The following is a 20,730-nucleotide window of genomic DNA, read 5'->3' as shown; positions in this document are numbered from 1 at the left end:
GGCCTTGAACTCACCACTTCCTGCATCAGTCTCTCAAATGCTGGAGTTACAGACATGAGCCTCCAAGCTGGGCTCCAAGTGTGCAGTAATTCAGAACCAAGAAAGTGTTGCACTCACTGAGAGCATGAGCGATGGGTTTTCTGCTGGGCGGAAATGTACCTGATAGATCAAGTCCCTTCAAGACAGGGCTCAGACTCCTGCGTTCCCCACTACCAAGCTGCAACTTGACCCATTAGCTTTAAGAAAGCCCGACTGGCAGTACCCCTTGCATTTCTGCCAGGTCTGCTCTCTATGTCTCACCAAGCTGCCAGACGCACACAAACTCATGATTATCACGGCGTCTTGGCAGGCATTTCCCTGTATGCGCCTTTGGCTTAGGCTATGGGTTAGACTGTTGCTGCCAAAGGCCGAAAAGAAACAACGGTTTAAATGAAATAGAAATTTACCTCTTGGGGCTGGAGAAATGGCTCAGCTGTTGAGAGTACAGCATGAAGATTGGATTCCAACACTAGCTGTCTAACTAGGGTTAGGGTTGGGTGTGTCCCCGCGTATGCCAGTAACCCCAGCACTAAGGGAGGTGGAGTCAGAAGGATGGCTGGGGCTTGCTGGCTCACAGCCTATATGAGCTCCAGGTTCATGGAGAGATCATGCCTCAAAGAAACAAGGTGGGCAGTGATAGATGATGATACCTGATGTCTTCTGGCCTCTGTTTGGATGTGTGAGCACGCACGTGTGCACACACACACCTCTCCCCCATACAAACACACCACACACACACACACACACACACCTCTCTCCCATACAAACACACACACAAAACCACACACAAATACACGTACACACATACACCTCTCCCCCATACAAACACACACCACACACACACCTCTCCCCCATACACACACACACACATATGTACATACATACACTCCCATACAAAAACACACACACACCTCTCCCCCATACAAACACGCACACAGTTTATTTTGTGCTCTGCTGGTCCACAGACACAGGCCCTTGCCCTCCAGCTTCCTGTGAGATTTCAGATTTAGTCAGGGGGAGCTCAGCAGGAAGTGCGAGGGAGGGGAGGGAGGTTGTGAAATGTTTATTCCCCAGGTCCTTGAAGCAGGTGAACTCTGCTAAGCTTGCCCTTTTGGAGTCCCGCGTCTGGACGCTCTCCTCCCTTCTCTCTGAGAAGTGGCTGCGGTAGGTCTGAATCTTGCCTTCCTACTGCGACTCCAACACCCTGCTTTGTGGAGATGTTTTGAAAGTAAATTCTGCCCAAATTCTCCTAATTAGACCTCACCATCTGTTTCCTGCTGAGGCCCTGAATGATACAGGCTGCCTTGGTGTTTAAAAGTCACTAGTTTGCATGCCTTTGGGCAAGAACACACTCCGTGACAACCCAGACAAAGGCCTCACTACTCTCTGCTCCCACCCTGAAGCTCGCTTAGAGAACCCGCCATCCCCAGGTCTCCAGCACTCCATCCAGCAATGAGGACAAGCACTACTCAAAGCCCATCAATAATCCTTCCCCGTGTCCATCAGGGCCAAGACCCTATGTGGCCACTGTTCTGCTGGCCTGAAGTGGCTCTTAGCCTCCCCAGATCCCGGTGACTCACCTTTGCCACAAGAGGCTGAGGACAGTCTCTGCAGCTTTGCAGGCTCCAGAATAATCCTGGCCCCTCGGGATTACTTGATCTATCTCTGGCTCATTCTTTATTGTTGTTATGGTTGGCTAACCCAGGCTAGCCCGAAATTCACTCTAGAGTGGAGGATGGTCTTGAACTCTTGATCCTCCTGCTTTTACCTGAATGGTGGGACCTCAAGAGTGTGCCATCATAGTGGGCTCTGCTTTCATCCCTTAGGTCCCTGGACGGAAGCTTCTCTCGTTTCTTCTTCAGTCTGGGGTCACTCTCATGCAGAGGCAACAGAAATGTCGCTCTCACCTCAGTGGCTGGGAATTTGGAGTGAGCCTCGGGGAGTCCAATACAACTGGAATTGCAGTGTGGGCTTGCCTGGACCTGAGAGGGCTTTCCGTGGGACATGCAGGAGACATGGATGGGGACACAATAGGACAGGGCCATGAGGAGGAGGAGCCCTTATGACCAAACAGGGACCCTCTCCTGGCCAGGCTGGGACACAATAGCTTAGCAAAGACAAGAAAGCAGGGTCTCAGCAGTGATCGGCCTCTGGAGCCCACACAAGCTGGGAGTCATTGGCCGCAAGGCCCCTTCCTGTCACCCCTCCACGCCGTCCCGTGTTAGTACCATGACCTCTTTGAGCAGCTATGACTCAGCCAGGAGGGTGTGTGAAGCATGGTCAGGCCTTTGTGCTGAGACCCCACTCAGGTGACTTCTCCTTGTCCCCCTCTGCTGTGGCAGTGGGGTGTGAACTCAGCTGCCAAAGGCCGTACTGCGGGATCACCTGCTACAGTGTGAATCCCTTTCTCTCCTCTCTCCTGTTCTCTTACAAAAGGTGCTGTTTGGGCTGGAGGGATGGCTCAGCAGTTAAGAGCACTGGCTGCTCTTCCAGAGGATCCAAGTTCAAGTCCTGGCAGCCACATAGAAGCTCATAGCCACTCTATTCCTGGGGGATCTGATGCCCTCTTCTGGTCTTTATGTGCACCAGGCACCTGTGACACACAGACCTACTTCCAAGCAAAATACCCCATACACATAAAAACGAAATTAAATTTAAAAAAGAAAGAATATAGTACTGTTGTCTTAAATGCTACTGAGACCAGAGAGCGTACAACTGGCCTGTGTCCCGGAAGTCATCAGGAAGGGGCTGGAGGAAGGTGGCTCTTCTATGATGGAGGAAGTCTGTTATGTGTAACCAAGAATGGATGACAATTGATGTGTGTGTGTGGAGGGGGGAATACTTCTTGGAGGAAGGGGATGTTTCAGCTCCCAGCAGCTCCAGGTCATGACCACTGCACCTTCCTCCAAGTGCACCTTAGTCAGCTGCAACCTTGAACCCCAGATTTCAGGCTTTGGATCTGCACAGCTTAAGGCCAAACCACCTGCTTGGTCCAAACCGAACTGTAGCTTTGTGTGTCTGAGGGGTGGTGGATGATTCAGGCTTTGAAGTTTGATAAATGAGATTCTACTACTATAGAAATAACAAACTTGGGCTGACTCAGTTTCCCCCGTTGTGCACACACAGCATAGCAGCAGCACAGGATTTCTATTGGAGGACTTTCTCTGTCCTGACAGTCAGCTCTGTCCCACCAGCCAGCTCCTAAATAACCACACGGAGACTTATTATTAAGTATAAATGCTTGGCCAATAGCTTAGGCTTATTACTAACTAGCTCTTATAACTTAAACTAATCCATATTTCTTATCTACATATACCACATGGCAGTACATTTTTTCAGCATGAATTCATCTCCTACTTCTGGCTGGTGACTCCACCCTTCTTCCCAGCATTCTCTCACTCTGGCTCTCCCGTCTAACCTCTTTCTGCCTAGCTATTGGCCACTTGGTTCTATTAAATCAATGAGAGTAATACATATTACAGAGTAATAGATATAAAGGATCATTCCACAACAGAATCTCAAAGGTGGGGTGGTCAACTGGGGAGATGGGTCAGTAGTTAAGAGTATTTGTTGCTCTTGCAGAGGATCCAGGTTTGATTCCTAGCACCCACGTGTTGGCTAACAACCATCTGTAATTCCGATATCAGGGAATCCGATGCCCTCTTTTGACCTCCACAGGCCCCAGGCATGCAAATGGAACACATACAGGCAAAACACTCATGTACATGAAACAATAAAATAGGCAAATCTCAAAAAGCTTTAAAAATGTAGGAGCTTTTGCCTTGCAGCAGGGAAGCTTCTCTTCAGCAGAAACACCCTGGTGTCCTCTGACCAAGTTTGACCTGACACCTACAGAAACTGTCCCCTCCCATAGTTTGAGAGCACAGCACCCCACTTTAGATGCTTATCACCAGACCTAGGTTGTTTTACCTGTACTTCTGGGTGCTTGATTTGCTTAGATTTTGTGGTTTTATTCGTTTTGTTGTTGTTTTTTTGAAACTGGGTCTCATGTAGTCCAGTTTGGCTTTGAACTCACTACCTAGCCAAGAAATGACCTTGAGTTCCTAATCCTTTGTCCTCCTTCTCCCAACTGCTAGAATTATAGGTGTGGGCCGCCATACCCAGATTTATCTGTGCTTTAGTTGGACAGGCTCTAAGGCAGGGTTCCCATGACCCCACTCTTGGGTTCAATCCCAATTTGCTCAAGAGGTTCACACAGCAGAACTCAGTGGTACATGTCTGTGTTATCAGCATACAGGAGTCTGCAGTAGGAAGTCCGCTGAAGTTTGAGCCAGCCTGGCCTTCATATCAAGATTGTCACCACTGGCTGGAATGTAGCTCAATGTACTTTTCTAGCATGCCAAGCCCCTGAGTAGCATGACAGATCTTTGTGTGTGTGTGTGTGTATGTGTGTGTGTGTGTGTGCGCACACGTGCACGCCAGAGAATGACATCAAGTATCTTCTTCAATCTCTCTTTGTCTTACTTTTTTGAGGCAGGATCTCTTATTGAGCCCAGAGATCATAGATTCAGCTATGCTTCCTCGCCAGTGAGCACCAGAGAATTATCTCTCTGCTTCTTCAAGTGCTAATGCTCAGCTTTTTATGTGGGCCCTGTGGATTTGAACTCAGGTCCTCATGCTTGCAAAGCAAGCACTTTACCAACAGAGCCATCCCCCCCAGACTAGGGAAACACCTTAAGTAACCTATTACAAATGCTGTCACAGAGGACATGGATGAAGAGATGCTTTGTGAGGCATGTAAGAACCTCAGCAGGAGCTATCTGGACCCCTGACCTTCTAGGTTTCTAGAACCTTCACTACTTATCCGATGCTGGTGAGAACATATGCTAAAACCCAACCAGGCCAGAATGCCTGTGTGTTCTAGCCCCTGTGTAGCACATCTTGCTCCAGAGGTTGAGGCAGGAATGCAAGTCTTATGACCTACTTTTGGTTAGTCAATGTCTTAACGGCTAGCCCCAAGACCAGAAGGTGGAGAAAAAGCCAAGAGTCTCCAGGAAGAGATTGGTTTCCGTGACTAGCCTATAGGACAGAGGTCATAAACCAGGACGGAAACAAGATGCGTCATGTCACATCCATTCCTTCAGAGTTATGTGACCTCGGCGAGTCACTTCACCTTCTCCTGTTTCCACCCCTGCCTCAGTTTCCTCCATGTACAAAAAAGGCAAACAGTCCCATCCACAGTACAAGACCAGGAGGAAGGACACAACCACAGGAAGTTCTCCCTGCCCCTCCCATCCCCAGTAGACATATTTGACATGGTCTGATAGCTACCTCAGCTCATGGCAGAAGACCATGGAGCAGGAAGCAGGATGCTTCTGCAGCGACTGCTCATCCTCAGCCTTGCTTGGGAGGGGAATGTCCTCTGCCTTGCTTGGGACAGGGCTGGGCTGACTGTGGGTACCTCAGCAGCGGTTGGAATTCTAAAAAGCATACCCATTGTGGGCCAGGAGAGTTGTCTAGGAGAAGCTGAGAGAGATAAACCCATATCTCTGGACTAAACTCCAAGTTTGGCAGAAGCCAGGCGGTGTGCTCTGTTCCTGGCTCCATTGCTTCTCGGTATGTCACGTCATACCTTCCTGAGCCTCCATCCTATCTCCCATCAGGTTGCAGCGATCCAACAGCTGCCCTGGGCTATTGGGGACACACTCTGTCCTTTGTCCAGTATTCCAGGGGAATAGAGAAGTCTTTCTCTGTCCTTGGGGAGCTCCTCTTCCCACCATGCTGATTTCCTAAGGGTCTGTGACCTTGTCCCTTGCCCTAGGTGATTGACCTATAGGTAGACACCGGACTAGAGCTAAGTTAATCCAAAAAGAATGGCTGTGGGCTAGAGATTCAGGAGCCATCACTGGCCCCATGCCTTCTTCCTGGAAGAGTGATCTAAAGAGAAGGGGGAGAAGGGCGGTCAGTTGCCAAGTGGCTCAGCAAGTGAAAGTGCTCGCTGATCACCACTGCCCCTGATGATCTGAGCTCCAGTCCCAGGAGCCACACCGGAAAAAGGAATCAACTTCTTACAAGTTGTCCTCTGACATCCATAGGGACACCCACCCACCCACAGAGGAGACAAATAAACGTAAGTTAAAAGGCAGAGGAAGAAAGAGAGAGTGAGAATCACCTAATAGTATTGGGCCTTGGTGGCAGCTGTGTTAGGTTCCTGGAGTCCCCAGCCGGTTGGCTTTGGATTTCAAGAGCCATACTTCCTCACCAAGCGTGGATGGGACCTAGGCAACTAACAGGACCGTGCTTAGTCCCAAGCCTGGCCCACTGTAGCTCAGGCCACATGAATTCCTTTCCCTAAATGGACACCAGGCAGGGATAGGGCTTGGCAAGATATCAGGAGGATATGGAGCTTCACTTCTCCTGAAGTGACAGAACTTCGCAGTGGTTGCCGGGATTAGAGTCAGGTGCCTTGGAACCCTGCAGAGACTCTCAGGAGACCAGAAGGAAAGCCAGACGCCATGCTGGGGAGCGGGAGAGGATTGAGCTGAGCTAATAAAGAACCTGCGCCATTGGGTTGTGGGAAAAGTGGTCAGCAAGTGCATTCTCTGTACCAGGGAGCTAATCCAGATGTTGGGTGCAGCCCCGGAAGGTGGCATCCACATGATGGGTGCAGTCCTGGAGGGTGGCTATCAGGACAGGCTTGGCTGGGGAGGGAGGAGGAGGAGGGACATGTATGTGGGTTGTCAACGATGAGCAAGAGTTTTCCAGGCAGGTAAAGAGTTTGGGAAAGGGTGTTGGACTATCAGTACTGTGTGTGTGTGTGTGTGTGTGTGTGTGTGTGTGTGTGTGTGTGGTGTATATATGTAGTGTACATGTGTGTGTATTCATATGTGTGTATGTGTGTTTACATATGTGCGGTATGTACAGGTCAGAGGCTGACATTGGCCCCCTTGCTCTATCACTCCTCCCTAATGCTAATCAGTTAGTGTCCCCCCCACCTCGGGATCCCTTGTCTCTGCCTCTAGCCCTGGAGAACTGGGATTACAGGCAGGGCATCGCACTTGCTTGGCTTTTACATGGAGGCTGGGAATCAGAATTTTAGTCTTTATGTTTGCACGGCAAGTACTTTGTGAACTGAGCCATCGCCCCCCCCCCAGCCCCTCTCTACCCATCTCAACTGCCATCATTAGTCCAGATCAGACGACTGAGGATTGAGGTGCCCTCGGCTGGATCCTGTCTCACCTATTTACTGAGCTTATGATTGTCAACGTACCATTCTCTGTTTGAATGCAAAAGAAACCTTAAAAATATTTATTTATTATTTGTCTGTGTAGGCCACATATATGTATATGCCCCACGTGTGTGTATGTGTATATATGCCATGTGTGTGCCACATGTGTGCATGCCTGTATATGCCACATGTGTATATGCCCTGTGTGTATATGCCCCATGTATATGTGTAAATGCCATGCGTGTATGTATATGCCACGTGTATATGCCACATATGTGTATATGCCCCGTGTATATTGTAAATGCCATGCGTGTATGTATATGCCGTGTGTGTGTGTGTGTGTGTGTGTGTGTGTATGCCACATGTGTGTGGTTGCCCAAGGAAACCAGAAGAGGATCTGGATCCTCTGGAGCTAGAGTTACAGGTGGTTGTGAGCTGCCTGATGAGGATGCTGGAAACAGAGTTTGGGGTGATTGCAAGAGCATCGCACCCTTCACCCTTAAGGGCTAAGCCATCTACTGAGCCCCAGAAACTGTTTATTTTAAAGACTTAAATGAGGTAATATATGTAAAAAATGATCCCAAACGGCGTGTTTGCAGACATCTGTGGGCAAAGCTCTCAACAAATGTACAGCTCACTAGGAAACTCTTTCATGAACACGTCCAATTCCTTCACGTGATCATGGCTGTTACTGTTTACTGAGCTTCGAAGTTCAGTTGGTCCAGTGTTTGCAGAACATACACGCAGCTCTGGGCTTGATCCCCAGCACCACATTAACTGAGTGGAAGATCAGAAGTTCAGGTCATTCTTAGCTACATAGAGAGTTTGAGGCTACATGAGACCCTGACCAAAACCAAAATGTTCTGAGCACTGAGCAGTATGGCTGCTATTATCTCCACTGAAGACAGACAAACCTGACCTGTTAAATCCAGCCGTGTGGATCAGAGTCTATATTTGTTTAAAGACGTTTGGCCAGATCCAAGAGGATGGGTTATCCTCAGGACACACAGCAAGGGCAGAGGCGTGGGGTGGGAAGGATTTCTCTATAGGCTCACTTTAAGGGGCACTGAGGCACCCTTCACGTGGCAGTACACCCATCAGTAGTGCAGAGAACAGGGGTGGCTGGGAACTGGGGTGCACAGGGCACCTGCTGAGGCCTCTCACCTCCATTCCCACCATCCCCCAGTTCAGAAGAAGTGTGGATAGACCTGGGTGAAATCCATAGGGGTCCACGGGGCACAGGGGAGCCTCAGCTGGCAAATCAGCCACATCCGATATCCGTCTCTGGTCCGGTTTCCTTCCGGGCCCCCCACGGTTTCCGCTAAAGGTCCTAGTAGAAATTTACAGCTATTCCGGGATGGGGTTTTTCCATCAGGGTACGTCTTGGGCCACAGCCTCGGAGGGGAGGAGAGAGCCTGCGTGCTCCCTCGGAACTTCCCACTTGCTCTGTTCCAAGGTCGCCCTGGGCTTTGAGTCCTGGGACACGCTGACCAGGGCCCCGAGTTCGGGACGTCCAGCAAACAGGAAGTGAGACAAAGGCGACCGCTTATCGGGCCGCCCCGCATTCCTTTCAGGTGATGCCTGTGGGCTGCCAGGGCCCCCGGTGCGGACCTGGCTCCGCTGGTGACGTAGGAGCTCCCTTCTTTGGTCCTCAAGACAGCTCCTTGCACATTACTGGCATCTGCGCCCAGAGGGACCCACAGCTAGCCTTCAAAGGGAAGAGGAAGGTGAAAGAATAAACTGGAAAGTCAATAGGGTGTGGCGGTTCTTGCGGCCGTAGTTCGGTTTTTGGGAGGTGGAGGCAGGAGGATCAGTTGAAGGTTATCATCAACTACACAGAGAGTTCGAGGACAGCCTGGGGTACTCGCTATGTGAGACCCTATCCATGGAAGAACAAGGAACCGATTCCTGATGAACTCTGGGGGCTTCTAGCTCAAATGCGCATGCAAGGCAAATAGGAGGTGGAAAGGCAGGCAGAGGAGAGCTGGGAGAGGTGGTGTCTAATCCGTGCAGGGTGGGGGTGGCCCTGGCACAGCATCTTCCGTATCAGTCACCCTTTACAGGGACCATGTGAATAAAGAATCCAGGACCAGGCTTGAAATGAGTGGCAGGGGAGGGTGTCTGGACTGGAGACCAGAAAGTTCTTAGAGTCTGGGTATGTGTTATCATCTGAGGAGTAGAGAGGTCCTGGGCTGTCACATTCTAACAGGGTCTCCAGACCCAGGATTTGCTCCTCAGCTTCCTGCATCCACCAAGGGTTATCATTGCAGGTGTGTACAGGGTAGACAGTGTGTACCACCCAGGCATAGGATAAGTAGTATGTACCACCCGGGCACAGGGTAAGCGGTCAGTTAGACAGGACTCTGGGGCCTTGAAATCACGCTGGGATGGGAGAGCAGTCCTGACTATTTATGACTCCCACAGAAAGGAAAGGAGAGGGTAAGAAAGACAAGGGAGGGGGGCAGAAGAGAAGGGGAGGGGATGGAGGGTCACATACCATTAGCTGTTAGGCACTGGGGGCCTGGGGATATACAGCAGGGAGAGGATTTGTCTCAGGAGTAGGGAGAGGGGAGGGTCCTGCTTCTCTGCCTGCTGGATTGCTTCTGTTAATTGGAAGACTAGGCCACACCCTCCCCGCTTCCCTGGGCAGTGCTGACTCAGCATCTGAAAGGGCAGACCACCTCTGGGGGTCAAAGGCCATGTTATCCAGGCCCCTCCTCCAAGTGGCTGGGCAGTGACAATTAGAAATAGAAAAACAGATTTCTTGGCCATCCACCCATGCCTGTCACCCAGTGGTATGCAATCCTCCGCCCCTCATCCCTCCGCTTCCTCTTTCTTCAGGGTCTCATGTACTCCAAGGCTGTCCTCAGACTTGCTACCTAACCCAATAATAACCTAGAACTCAGGCCCTCAGGCCTCCATCTCCCAAGTGCTGGGATCACAAGCCTGTGCCCTCATTCCCAGCTTTAGGGAGGTTCTTTCTGTTGTCTAGCCATGGGCCACACCGGCTCTGACTTGGTTTTCTCACCTTGAAGAGTCCAAGACACTGAAATTATCAATACTTTGGTTTTATTTTAAAATGGTGAAAAGAAAAATAAATATATTTAAAGACTAAGAAAACAGTACTGGGAGTTTTGGAAAGGTACAGCCAGAATGGAGACCAGGAAGACGGGAAGGAACAACCAAAAAGAAAAAAAGTTAAGAAAATGGGAATGGGATTAAGTAGTAGGAAGAGCGGGGTGTCTTAGCTCCTGTGGTCTCGGACTGGTGGACCAGGGGCCTGGGATCTATACTCCCTGCAGTTTCCAAACCAGGCCCTCTCCAGTTCTGGCTGTGATGTCTGGGACCTCCTCCAGCCTCACTCATCTCTGGCTCCCAGGCCGGATGCTGCATTAGCGGATCTGTGTGTATGTGAATTAGCACCTGGTTCCCCTGACTGCACCCAAGGCTTCATCAGGTATGGCCCCTAAGGCCTCTTCCGTAGCTGTGGATCCCACCTAGTGGCTGCCCCTCATTAATGCCCCATGTCCTCCATTCCTACACGGCCCCAGACGCCCAGCACGAAGCTCTCGATGTCACATTCGTTGGTGCCACGCAAGATTCGGAAGTGGCCCCTCTCACCCCACCACGGGCCCCATGAGTTGGCAGCAGTCTGGAAGTGAAAAGGAGAGAGATATGAGGCCAGGGATGGGCCAGGGCCCAGGAGGGCAGGGGATGTGCGGCTCAGCTTTGCACTGAGGACTCACCCAGTATTTGATCCTCCTCCCATCTGGCATGGTCTCTTCTCCCCACCTAGTGGCAAAATAAGAGGGAGGGGGTGTTGATTGCACCAGGTCTCAGCATCGGAACAAAGCACCCCTCACCCTCCCTTGTCACTTCTGAAATCTGAATGCAGCAGGCACTTGAGTGCCCGCCCCCTTTGCATGGCCTCCGTCACTCCGAGTTGGCCTGAGTGGGGACAAGTGGTAAATAACCCTTGAGGGTTTTCTTGGTTTTGTTTGTTTGGTTGGTTCGTTGGATTTTTTTTGAGACAAGCTCTCACATAGCCCAGACTGGACCTGAAGTTGCTATGTAAAGAAAACCCCGGTCCTTCTACCACCTTCTCCTCAATGCTGGGATTAAGGTGTATCTCCCCACCCTTGCATTCTCACCTCTATTTCAAGGGGGCGCGGTTCACTGTTCCCAGACACCCTTCAGAGCTTCCCACTGTCCACGCACCCCCGCAATCAGCCCCTCCTCTCTGTGTCGGTTCTCTCTTTGGCAACAGGACGAGGGGAGGGGCAGCCTCAGGTCCGCAGAAAACACCAAGCGTTCCAAAGAATTCCCAGTGTAAACCCCGCTGCTCCTAGGCCTGTGTGCACACAGGAACCTCACCCTGTGATCTTGACCGAGTGAGTCCCATGTCTGCGGTACCGCTCCGGCCTCCCCTGGCTTACAGGTGTGTGACTGTAGATGCCGCTCTGGTACAAGAAGAAATCCTCATGTACTTCCATGAGCGCTGTGGGCAGAGACAGGGAGGGCGCCCGGCCCATTAGAACAGGTTCTGATGCTAAGACACTGGGGCCTTATGTTAGAGACTGATTTTTCCAGAAGCTTCCTGCAAGGAAGAGGGAATGGACCCTCTTCCACTCCTGTTCCACTGCACCCGGCCCCTAAAGCTGTAGAGACCCCCTGGGTCCTGTGCCCAGCCTCCAGCAGGAAGCTCCTGAACCAGGGAGAAGCTAGGGGTGTTTACCTTGAACGGGGCCGTTCTCCATTAACTCCTTCATGATCTCCTTCTCCTGGGGAAGGAGGTCCATCAAGGTAAGATTTAGCCGGCCAAGCCCCCCAACTCTTGCTTCTGCCCCCTCCCCATGTTTATTTTAGACGTACATCGGAGCCCAGGCGGTAGGCAGGGGTGACCTGGTAGATGTCATTGGAATCAACTTGACTATTGGGGCAGCGGGAAGTGGCCTGGCGCTTGCCCCGCCCCATGGCGCGACTGTGCATCATACAGCGAGGAGTGGTACTGGCTTCGTTCTGCTCACGGCCGGCGAATGGGTAACAGTTGTCAGACACCACCCTGAAGAAGGGAGCGAAGGCTGTGATGCCTGGCACCCGAAAGCCCAGGCTCTTCAGGGTGCCTCGTCTTCTTCCAGCCCACAGCCCCTGTTGCATACCCTCGGCGCCGCAGGAACCACCAAGCACCATCAAGACGCCCACCTCGGCAGCCCCGCTGGTGGTGGGTATCACAGGACAGCAGGTTCTGTGGTGACAGAATGGGTGTCATGTGTCCCAGAGAATGGATGGAGACCCGGTCCGATGCAACAGCTAGTGGGAGAGGTAAAAGGTGCTGTTAGAGGCGGGGCCATGGCCCTCCTCTCTGGTACTAGCTCCTCCCCCTAGACACACCTGCTGTGGAGAAAGCCCAGGAGCCTGCGCAGTTGCCCTGGTCCAGTGGCTCGTGGATCAGGTTGGGCCACTTCTCAGAAGCCTCAAAGGCCCTGGGTAGTGCTTCCCCTTGGCCTGGCACCATCTGTAAGACAATAATGATGACATTGTTTCCTAGCATTCCTTGTTGTCCCCGGAGCCCAGGCTTTGGGGGATGCTGAAAGTCCAGAGCCTCCAGCAGTTGGTTCTGGAGCTGTCCTAGGGTGCGGGGAGGGTGCCAGTTACTTCCAACTTGACCTTGAGTGGGGTCCCCCAAAGATCACACAGGGGTAATGAGGCCTACTCAACAAATGAGTCACCAAGGCCAGCCAGCAGCAGGGACGCCTAGGCCAGGGCCACCAGCTCCTGCTCTCAGCTCCTGCCACTCTCTCTGTACCTTCTGGTGAGCCACACCCTCCTTCCTGCCACGGCAGTGGCCTTCAAGCCCCAAAGGACTGGAGCGGGAAGAAACAGTAAAGTCCCGTGATCAGGCAGGTCGCCAAGACAAACAGCAGAAAACAGCAAGCAGCCCCAGGGAGAAATGCAGGGCCAGAGGCTGGTCACCCTGGCCTTGAGTAGAAGTCCCCGGCCTTTCTCCGTCTTCTTTGAGGGACAGCACAAGCCCCACCCAAGCCTGCTGCATGGAGTCTTCCCCTCCTCCCACTCCCCCTTTGACTGGTGGGAAAACAGAAGCCCCCTCTTCCCTGGGGGCTTCACTGAGTCGGCATTTTTTCCGAGAATTGTTGCTTTCTGGCCAGAGCTGGAAGACTGTCTGTCCCTCGTTTCCTAAAATACCAAGGTGACCCCTGACCCTTTGGGTCTTGACCCAGCTGTACTGGGACCAACAGCATTTTTCCCAGGCTGAGGAAGGCGGGAGGGGCTGTCGAGAGAACCAGGTTTAGAAGCTAATCGCAACACTGCCAGAGAAGGCACCTATATGCCCAGGGACATACAGCCTCGTCCTAGGGGATAGCCCCTTGGCAGAGCAAGATAAGCCACATCATCTGTGATGTGCTAAGCCACCGGGAGAAAGATGGTGAGGATGTGCGCAAGGGCGGACTTACATAAATCTCATTCATATTCATGACAGAGGAAGATGGGCGGATTGTGCCCAGGCGGTAGCGAATGCCCTCGTCTAGGGTCATGCCCCAGAAGGCACTATGGTTCCCAGCCTGCCACCTGTAGGAAAGATGGTAAAGATAAGTAGCAGACCTAGCAAGGCCAGAAGCCCTGGGGCTAACGCATGATGGCTACAAGGCACAGAGAAGTAAAATCCAGTGTGTGTGTGTGCCTAGCACAATGACCATGTCTAATGATCATGTATGTGGACATGCATGTGCACTCCTGAGCCCACCAGTGCCGTGCCCAGAGCCTCTCACCCGTAGTTGCCCCGATTGATGGCATTAATCATGTCTGGGTCCACGAGACATGGGTCCTGGTCACACTCCCACTGCCCTTTCTCATGGCAGGTGCTGATAAGAAAGACAGACAAAAAGGAAGAAATCATGAGTGGGGCTGGGGGCCCCTGAGGAACCTCGGAGGTTCACATGGGCATGGGATTCTGTACCAGCAACTATACTGTAGTCAAGCCCCTGTTTTTTAGACAGGAATTCTCTGTGTAGTCCTGGCCATCCTGTAACTCATTCTGTAGACCAGGCTGGTCTCGAACTCACAGAGACCCGCCTGCTTTTGCCTCCCGAGTGCTGGGATTAAAGGTGTGCACCACCACCGTCTAGCAAGTTTACAACTCTTCAGTTCATCCCCACTGCTCCGGATATCAGTGTTCCTCAGCATCACCGGTGTGGGGATGCAGCACAGGTTCTGTTGAATGTGGGTCAGAGTGAGTTCCAGCTCCTGCGACTTCCTGCACCTCAGACTCAAAACCGGGAGTCACCTTTGACCCCTCACGTCTGATCCAGCCACACCTTAACACAAACTCAGGGTAAAGACGTTGCCTCAGTCTCTCCACGGCCACCTCCGTCCCACCACCTTCCACCTGATCACTGCTGCAGTCTCCTTGTCCTGGCCTCTGGCCTCCACCCTACACCGCCCCATGTCCCCAAAGTATATTTTTAAATTGGTGGCCACAGCCATCCTGTTAAGCCAGTCCTCCGCTCCAGTCCTCCACTGGCTTCACACAGTGGAATAAGAGCCAAAGTCCTTCAGGGTGACAAAGCCTTATGTGATCTGGTTTTCCATCCTGTCTGACCCTTACTCCTCCCAGACCTGGACTCCAGCCACAATGGTTGTTCATACCTGCCAAACTCCTGCCCAGGGCCTTGGAGCTGCTCCTCCAACTACATCTTCCTCAGCTCCCTCTCATTTTCTCGCCGATTCCTCTCCTCGTTCAAATGTCACCTCTCAGAGAAGCTTTCCTCTGGTCTCCTATCTCCGCCCACTTCCTTGACTGACAGAGTCCCTTTGCCACCAACACCTGGTGTCCTACTGGTGTTTATACTGCTTTCCTTTTACCTTGTTTTCTGGCAGCATTGACCAGGTAGCTGAAGTTGGGCCTTGAACTCACTGTGTAGCCCAAGAGTGGTCTTGAACTTCTGATCCCCCTGCCTCTGTACCACCCATGCCAACTTTTACGTGGTGCTGAGGACTGAACCTAGGGTTTCTTACCTGCTAGGCCAGCACTCTGCCAAACCGACCCACATCCCCAGCCTACTTATCCATGTTCCCTCTCAAATTCTCAGGACACTTGCAGGAGTTAGGAGAAAATAGCCAAGAGCATGGTGAGCACCCAGCACGTATTGTTTTTATTGTCCTTAGGACTGAACCCAAGGCCTTACGGAAGGTAAATAAATGCTCTCCCCTGGGTCACACCCTTGGCCCTTTTTTGACTCTGTTTTGAGACAGGGTTATGACTCTATTTTGAGACTAAGTTACGCAGGCTGGCCTTGAATTTACTCTGGAGTTCTGGCTACCTTTGGACTTGGTATCCTCCTGCCTCAGCATCCAGCATGGCTGGAATTGTCAACCTGCATCCTAGCCAGTATCTGTTGAGTCAATGAATGACTTGAAGTGGCACAGCCAAGTGGCTAAGAATGTAAACGTTAGAGTTTAACTCCTGAGTTCGGACCCTGCTAGCCTGTTTTGTGGCCTTGGGAAGGTTGTTTAAAAGCCCCACCCCCTCTATCTATCTTTCCAATCTGTAAAGTGAGGACAGTACACTTAGTGCCACTTTCCAGGGATTTCCAGGCCTCGGAAGGGCTTGACCCGCTGTGGGCACTTTGGGCTATTGTTCATGCTGGGCCCCCTTCTCCTGCTCATGTTCAGCTGGCCACACCTCGGGATGCGTAATGGCATCTTGGATTAAAGCCACCCAGCCTTCCCCTGGTCTGCCCCTCCCACCGTCCTCAGCTGAGAACATGGCACCCAGCTGTTGTCGAGCGCCAGAGTCAGTGGTGAACATTCCACGTCCCCTGTCAGAGCATGCCAAAGACACGCATCCTGAACCTACCTTCCTGCCCTTCCTCCTCTGCTGCCATCCCCTGCTCCAGGTCAACTCACTCAGCCATCCCTGGCCCAGATGCTCTGAGGCCAGACAGATCCATGAGCCATGCCATTTAGACTGGAGGTCTATAGGGAACTTTCCTTAGGCCCGCAGAAGCTGGGACATGGCTGAGCCTTCTCCAGTCTCTGCTGCTTGACGGTCCCACCAAGAAGACCTTATCCTACCTCCTGCCTTCCCCTAAGTGATGCCCCTCCCTCCCCCATGTATAGGTCCCTTTTTTGTCCTCTGCTCACGCCATCAGAAAGCCCCGAGCAGCCTTCCTTTCATCTGCGCTCCCCTCCCCACTCTAAGCCAGGATCTCCTCATCCTCTCTCCCTGTAGAACACCTATAGCAGCTTGTCATAACATTTGTGTGTGTGGTTTTTTTTTGTTTGCTTGGTTTTTGCTTTTCCATGTCCTTCATTACAAAACTACAAGTTCCCATGGGTCCAGACTTGTGCCTGTCTCCTTCTAGCTGGACCTCCTGGGCCCAGCACAGTGCCTGCGACACAGTGGGTCTTCAGTAATTAGGCATCAGCTGGAGGCTTGAATTCTAGGCATTCTGCGAAGCTTTTTACAAGCTCATAACTCTGCTATTACAAGATTCTAAACAGCCTCCTTCCAGGCAACCCAGGGCACCCGCCTACAATGCCACCTTATAAGGAGCCTCCAGGGGAGCCAAGCCCCAATATGGCTGGCTCTCTAGCCCTGGAGCCAGCGGGCGGTGCTCTAGAGAGCTGGAGGGACCTGTGGGGGTAGGGAGACCCCTTCTTCTACCTTCTTCAACAGCTCTTAAGCCCTTCAGAAGCATCCCTGCTGGAGATGTCCAGCCTGGAAGGTACATAGACAGTCTTCCACTCTCAAGTGGGATTCAGCCACCAGGAAGCGTGTCCTGAAGGGGTCAGCCAATGCTTTCCTGTCCCCCATCTCTTGAGCCCCAGGGCTATTCAAGCAGGTCTAGACAAGACTGGTAGCAACAGGTCCCAGCATTCCAGAGGGGCCTGGGACAGCAGTGAAAACGTTAACCCCTTGGCAGCCACCCTATCAGAACAGCAGAATTCTGCAGATACGCCCCGCCCTTCTGAGCACACACACACACCCTTCCCTCACCCAGACACCCGCCAACACCCACGCACACAAGCACACAAGGTCCCCATTCCCACAGTGACCCTGGAACCCCTCACCCAGTGAGGCAAAGGCAACAGCTAGGCGCAGTGCATTCCAAAAAGTTTCCTTCTCCCTAGAGCCTCCCAGGCCAGGCGGAGGGAGGGGCGGGGCAAACTCAGGGCAGCAGAGACCCCATAGTTTCCAGTAAGGCCTCCGTGTTCCCCACCTGCTCTCCTTCCCAGCTCAGACCAAGGATAGGATACCCATGACCCCTTCCTTCTGCTGCTAGGAACAGGGGTTTAAGGGTAGGGAGAGGGCACATTCCAGGGAAGGCCCTGCTGCAGGCCACTGGCTGGTGGCCAGCTCAGTCATCCCTGACCCTCATCCCACCCAGGACAGCGGATGCTGCATCAGAGGTTTCCTTCCTGGCGTCCCCTTCTTGGACTCTCCCGTGACAGCAGGACAAGCTGGGAGGGAAGCCAGCCCAAACCAGGAGGGGCGGAGGGAAAAGTCCTGGCTTAGGTGTGGCACCCAGCCAGACCACCATGGCTGACCACTCCTAGGCTTGTGACTAGAATCCTATTATATGAAACGGCGTGGTCAGTTTGAAAGTTTCCATATCACGGACGCAGACACTGAGGCCCACAGCACAAAAAGGACATCCTCGGGAATGGGTGACAGGGTTTGGCACCCAGCCTGCTGGCCACGTGGCACTAAAAGTGAGCCCACCTCAGTCTCTCATACTCACCATCGATTGCAGTTGTCCCAGTAGGTTCCAAAGACTGGGTAGATGCGGCCCCCATGCATGCATCCTACAGGAGGGAGAGAAGCCGAGTTGAGATGACCGGGTCCTCGAGGCCAGGTCGCCCAACACCTGCCCAGCTCATCTTAATCACACGTCAATCCCAGCTCTCACTGACTCTAAGAACAAACTGTATCTTGGGATCTCTGCAGGTCCCCACACCAACTGCCACATCAGAGCGGTTCAAGAACTCCAGTTTGGGCCCACTGTTTCACCTGGATGCCAGCCATGGCATTCCTGGTACCCTTTGTCACTCAAATGAGTTGGAACTTGCACTTGGGGCATGGAAGGAGCTTGAGGAAAGAAACTGAAGCCCGGAGAAGGCAAGCAACTCCCTTAAGATAGCACAGCATTTTGCGATAGCAACCCAGACATGGGTTCTCCTTAACCGGAACCCCTGGCAGGCTGTGGGAAGGACTTTCCTGATTCCCCTCTTGGAGCAAGGTGGTGCAGGGAAAGATCACGTTCAGGAAAAGTTCACGTGTGGGCAAGGGCAGGAGCAGATTTAGCCACCCAATAGCATGGCCAATCTCAGAGGAGCAGAATCCTAACTAAGGTAAAAAATCGCCTGGCTGAGACAACCTGTCCGCCCCTGTGTGCTCTATCAGCCTCAGGGTGAGTCAGCAGGCGGGGCAGCCACCTTCCCTATACTGACTAGGAGATAGGGCTCAAGTCTGCCTACCCTGCCTGCCCTAGGGCCACCTTAGTCCTAACAGGCTCTTCTCTTTAAAAGTTGCTTGAGTCAAGTAAGACCACAGGAGGGACTTCCAACGGGGCAGGGAATAAACAGGGTGAGGATTTTTCTTCCTACATTTTTCAAAGCAGGGAAATGTCCATTATCAGCCTTGTTTCTGAGCTTGCTGAGACTGCAGCTGACAAGGTGTCCACCCTCTAGGCTATCCGAGTGCCCACCTTGGACGGGAGGGAAGGGGGGTGGCACCCCGAGGCAGAAGTCCCAGAAGTCAGGGCAGCAGTCTGAGACGGTGCGGTTGCAGAAGAGGTCACAGTAACAGGTGGCTCCCAGGTAGGGCAAGGCACAGTCATCAGCTCGGCCACGACAGCACAAGTCCCGCTCTTGGCAGTACCGGCCACCAGCGTCCCGGATGCCCCGCAGGTGCAGTCCTGGCGCCAACTCCCTGCGCCAGCGGCTCCGTCTGGCTTCCAGGGCAGCCTGGCCAGCCAGCAGCAGCAACAGCAGCCCCAGCCGACATCCCCACATGGTGCCTCCTGGCCGGAGGAGGACAGAGGTCAGGGGACAGAGGTGTTGGCTTCTGGAGACTCCCTTACACACGTCAAGAGTGGGTCTCCCTACACGTGTCCTGGAACCTTCCCAGGAGGCTCAGCGAAGCGAAACGTCGGACCTTGATTCCCGAGTCCCGGGGAAGAACTCAGTACTAGGCGACAATCTGCTCATGGGGACAGGGGACTTGTGAGAAATGGGACCCCTCCCTGACCCACATAGGGACTGTCAAGGGCAAAGAAATGTAAACTGTGACATTCCCGACACCCATTTTTCTCCTCTGCCCTTGGTCCCTCTACCCCTCTAACTTATCTGACTTCGATTCTTGGCTCTGTGTCTTCCTAGTCCCCCTCCAGCCACCTCCTGATGTGTCCTGTCCTATCTTCGATCCTCTGCGCCCCTCTGACCCTCTCTTTTGTGCCTCTCTACCCTGAGTCCTGCTCGCGCTGCGTGCCCCCTCCTCCCTGATCCTTCTCTCTATGCCCTCTGCCCTCTGAACAGGGAGAGTCCCTACCTGGTGAGGGGTGTGGGCTGGACCCAGGCTGCCCTGCGCGCCTCCGCCTCCAAGCTCGAGACTGCCAGACCGAGTCAAGTGAGGAGCGCAGGGCGGGACGCTTTTTGTACCGCCCTGCCCGCAGCACCCGCCCCAAGCAGGGACTGCGGGAGGGCGGGGCCGCTGGTCGGCACCTGAAGTAGCCCGTAGCTCTCCCACTAGGGTCTCGAGGGGAGGGCAGGTTAAGGACCATGAGCACGTGATTGTCTTCCCTGGGGGTCTCTTGTCAGTGGAAGACTTTCCTTAAGGAGCAGAACTGCAACTCAGGAGAGAAAGGATTGTGGAGTGATACTAGGAAGGACTTTCCAGCCCATTTTAGGAGACCGATAAGGTGTGCTGAAGGGGAGCTAAGAAGCTACTGAGATCAGAGTCTAGGATTTGATAGGGACTGAGAGCTAGGGGCAAAATTCTCTAAGCCAACCCCCAGGCCCTTCAGGATGAAAAATAGCCGTGCACATCCTTGTCCCAGTGACCCTGGGCTGGGGGCCACTCTGAGCCACGGCAGCTCCCAGGAATGACAGGAATTTCCAGTGGATGATTCTGGAAACTGCCTAGGTTCAGGGCACTCTGGGCAGCTCCTCCCCAGGAGGTGGTGCGCTGCAGAGGCTGAGTGTACCCAGCCGCCCCTTGTGGGGTCTGCCCTCCCCAATGCTGTGGGCACCTTGCCCAGCACCGCCTCCTCCGCCAGGCCCAAGGGCATCCTCCTTGGCACAGGGCGCCTTGAAGGGCCCCACATCAAGAGCTCTGGCAGCTGGGGCCCCCTGCAGAGCCCCCTTCCGTTTCTGGTCTAACCTTTGCCTTGCCCTCACACAATGGGGCTTCTGTCCCTTGAGGCCTTCCGGCTGTCACTTTGTGCCTCCCCATTGTGCAAGCTCCCTCTTCCAACAGGTTG

At 53.0% G+C, this 20,730-nt stretch overlaps 1 protein-coding gene across 2 annotated transcripts; it reads right to left on the bottom strand.

Annotated features, from left to right (window-relative positions):
- Positions 1 to 10,280: 10,280 nt before the first annotated feature.
- On the bottom strand, positions 10,281 to 19,884 carry Tinagl1 (tubulointerstitial nephritis antigen like 1). Of its 2 annotated transcripts, none has more exons than XM_038335408.2 (12): positions 19,800 to 19,884; positions 18,958 to 19,272; positions 17,992 to 18,055; positions 14,017 to 14,109; positions 13,702 to 13,816; positions 12,620 to 12,743; positions 12,388 to 12,538; positions 12,101 to 12,290; positions 11,964 to 12,009; positions 11,603 to 11,726; positions 10,975 to 11,020; positions 10,281 to 10,880 (listed from the first exon to the last, which is right to left on the bottom strand). In XM_038335408.2, exons 2-12 carry the CDS (start codon positions 19,262 to 19,264, stop codon positions 10,743 to 10,745), a joined length of 1,398 nt encoding a protein of 465 aa, XP_038191336.1. In that variant the 5' UTR covers positions 19,265 to 19,272; positions 19,800 to 19,884; the 3' UTR covers positions 10,281 to 10,742. The 2 variants fall into 2 exon arrangements, with proteins under 2 accessions (XP_038191336.1, XP_038191338.1); XM_038335410.1 differs by having other exon boundaries at positions 18,958 to 19,451; positions 19,800 to 19,867.
- Positions 19,885 to 20,730: the final 846 nt, after the last annotated feature.

This window comes from Arvicola amphibius, chromosome 6, assembly GCF_903992535.2.
Source record: "Arvicola amphibius chromosome 6, mArvAmp1.2, whole genome shotgun sequence".
Taxonomy (NCBI): Eukaryota; Metazoa; Chordata; class Mammalia; order Rodentia; family Cricetidae; genus Arvicola; species Arvicola amphibius.
Note: the sequence above shows the minus strand (reverse complement) of the source record. Positions and strands in the feature narration are given on the sequence as shown.

Bases quoted from the DNA above. Each gene is read 5' to 3' on its own strand.
- Tinagl1 (XM_038335408.2), bottom strand. From the start codon at position 19,264: ATGTGGGGATGTCGGCTGGGGCTGCTGTTGCTGCTGCTGGCTGGCCAG. The intron at 18,056-18,957 runs GTGGGCACTCGG...TCCCTCCTGTAG, and splicing joins CCCCTTCCCTCCCGTCCAAG to GATGCATGCATGGGGGCCGC. The intron at 10,881-10,974 runs GTGAGTCCTCAG...TTTCACTTCCAG, and splicing joins GGAGGAGGATCAAATACTGG to ACTGCTGCCAACTCATGGGG.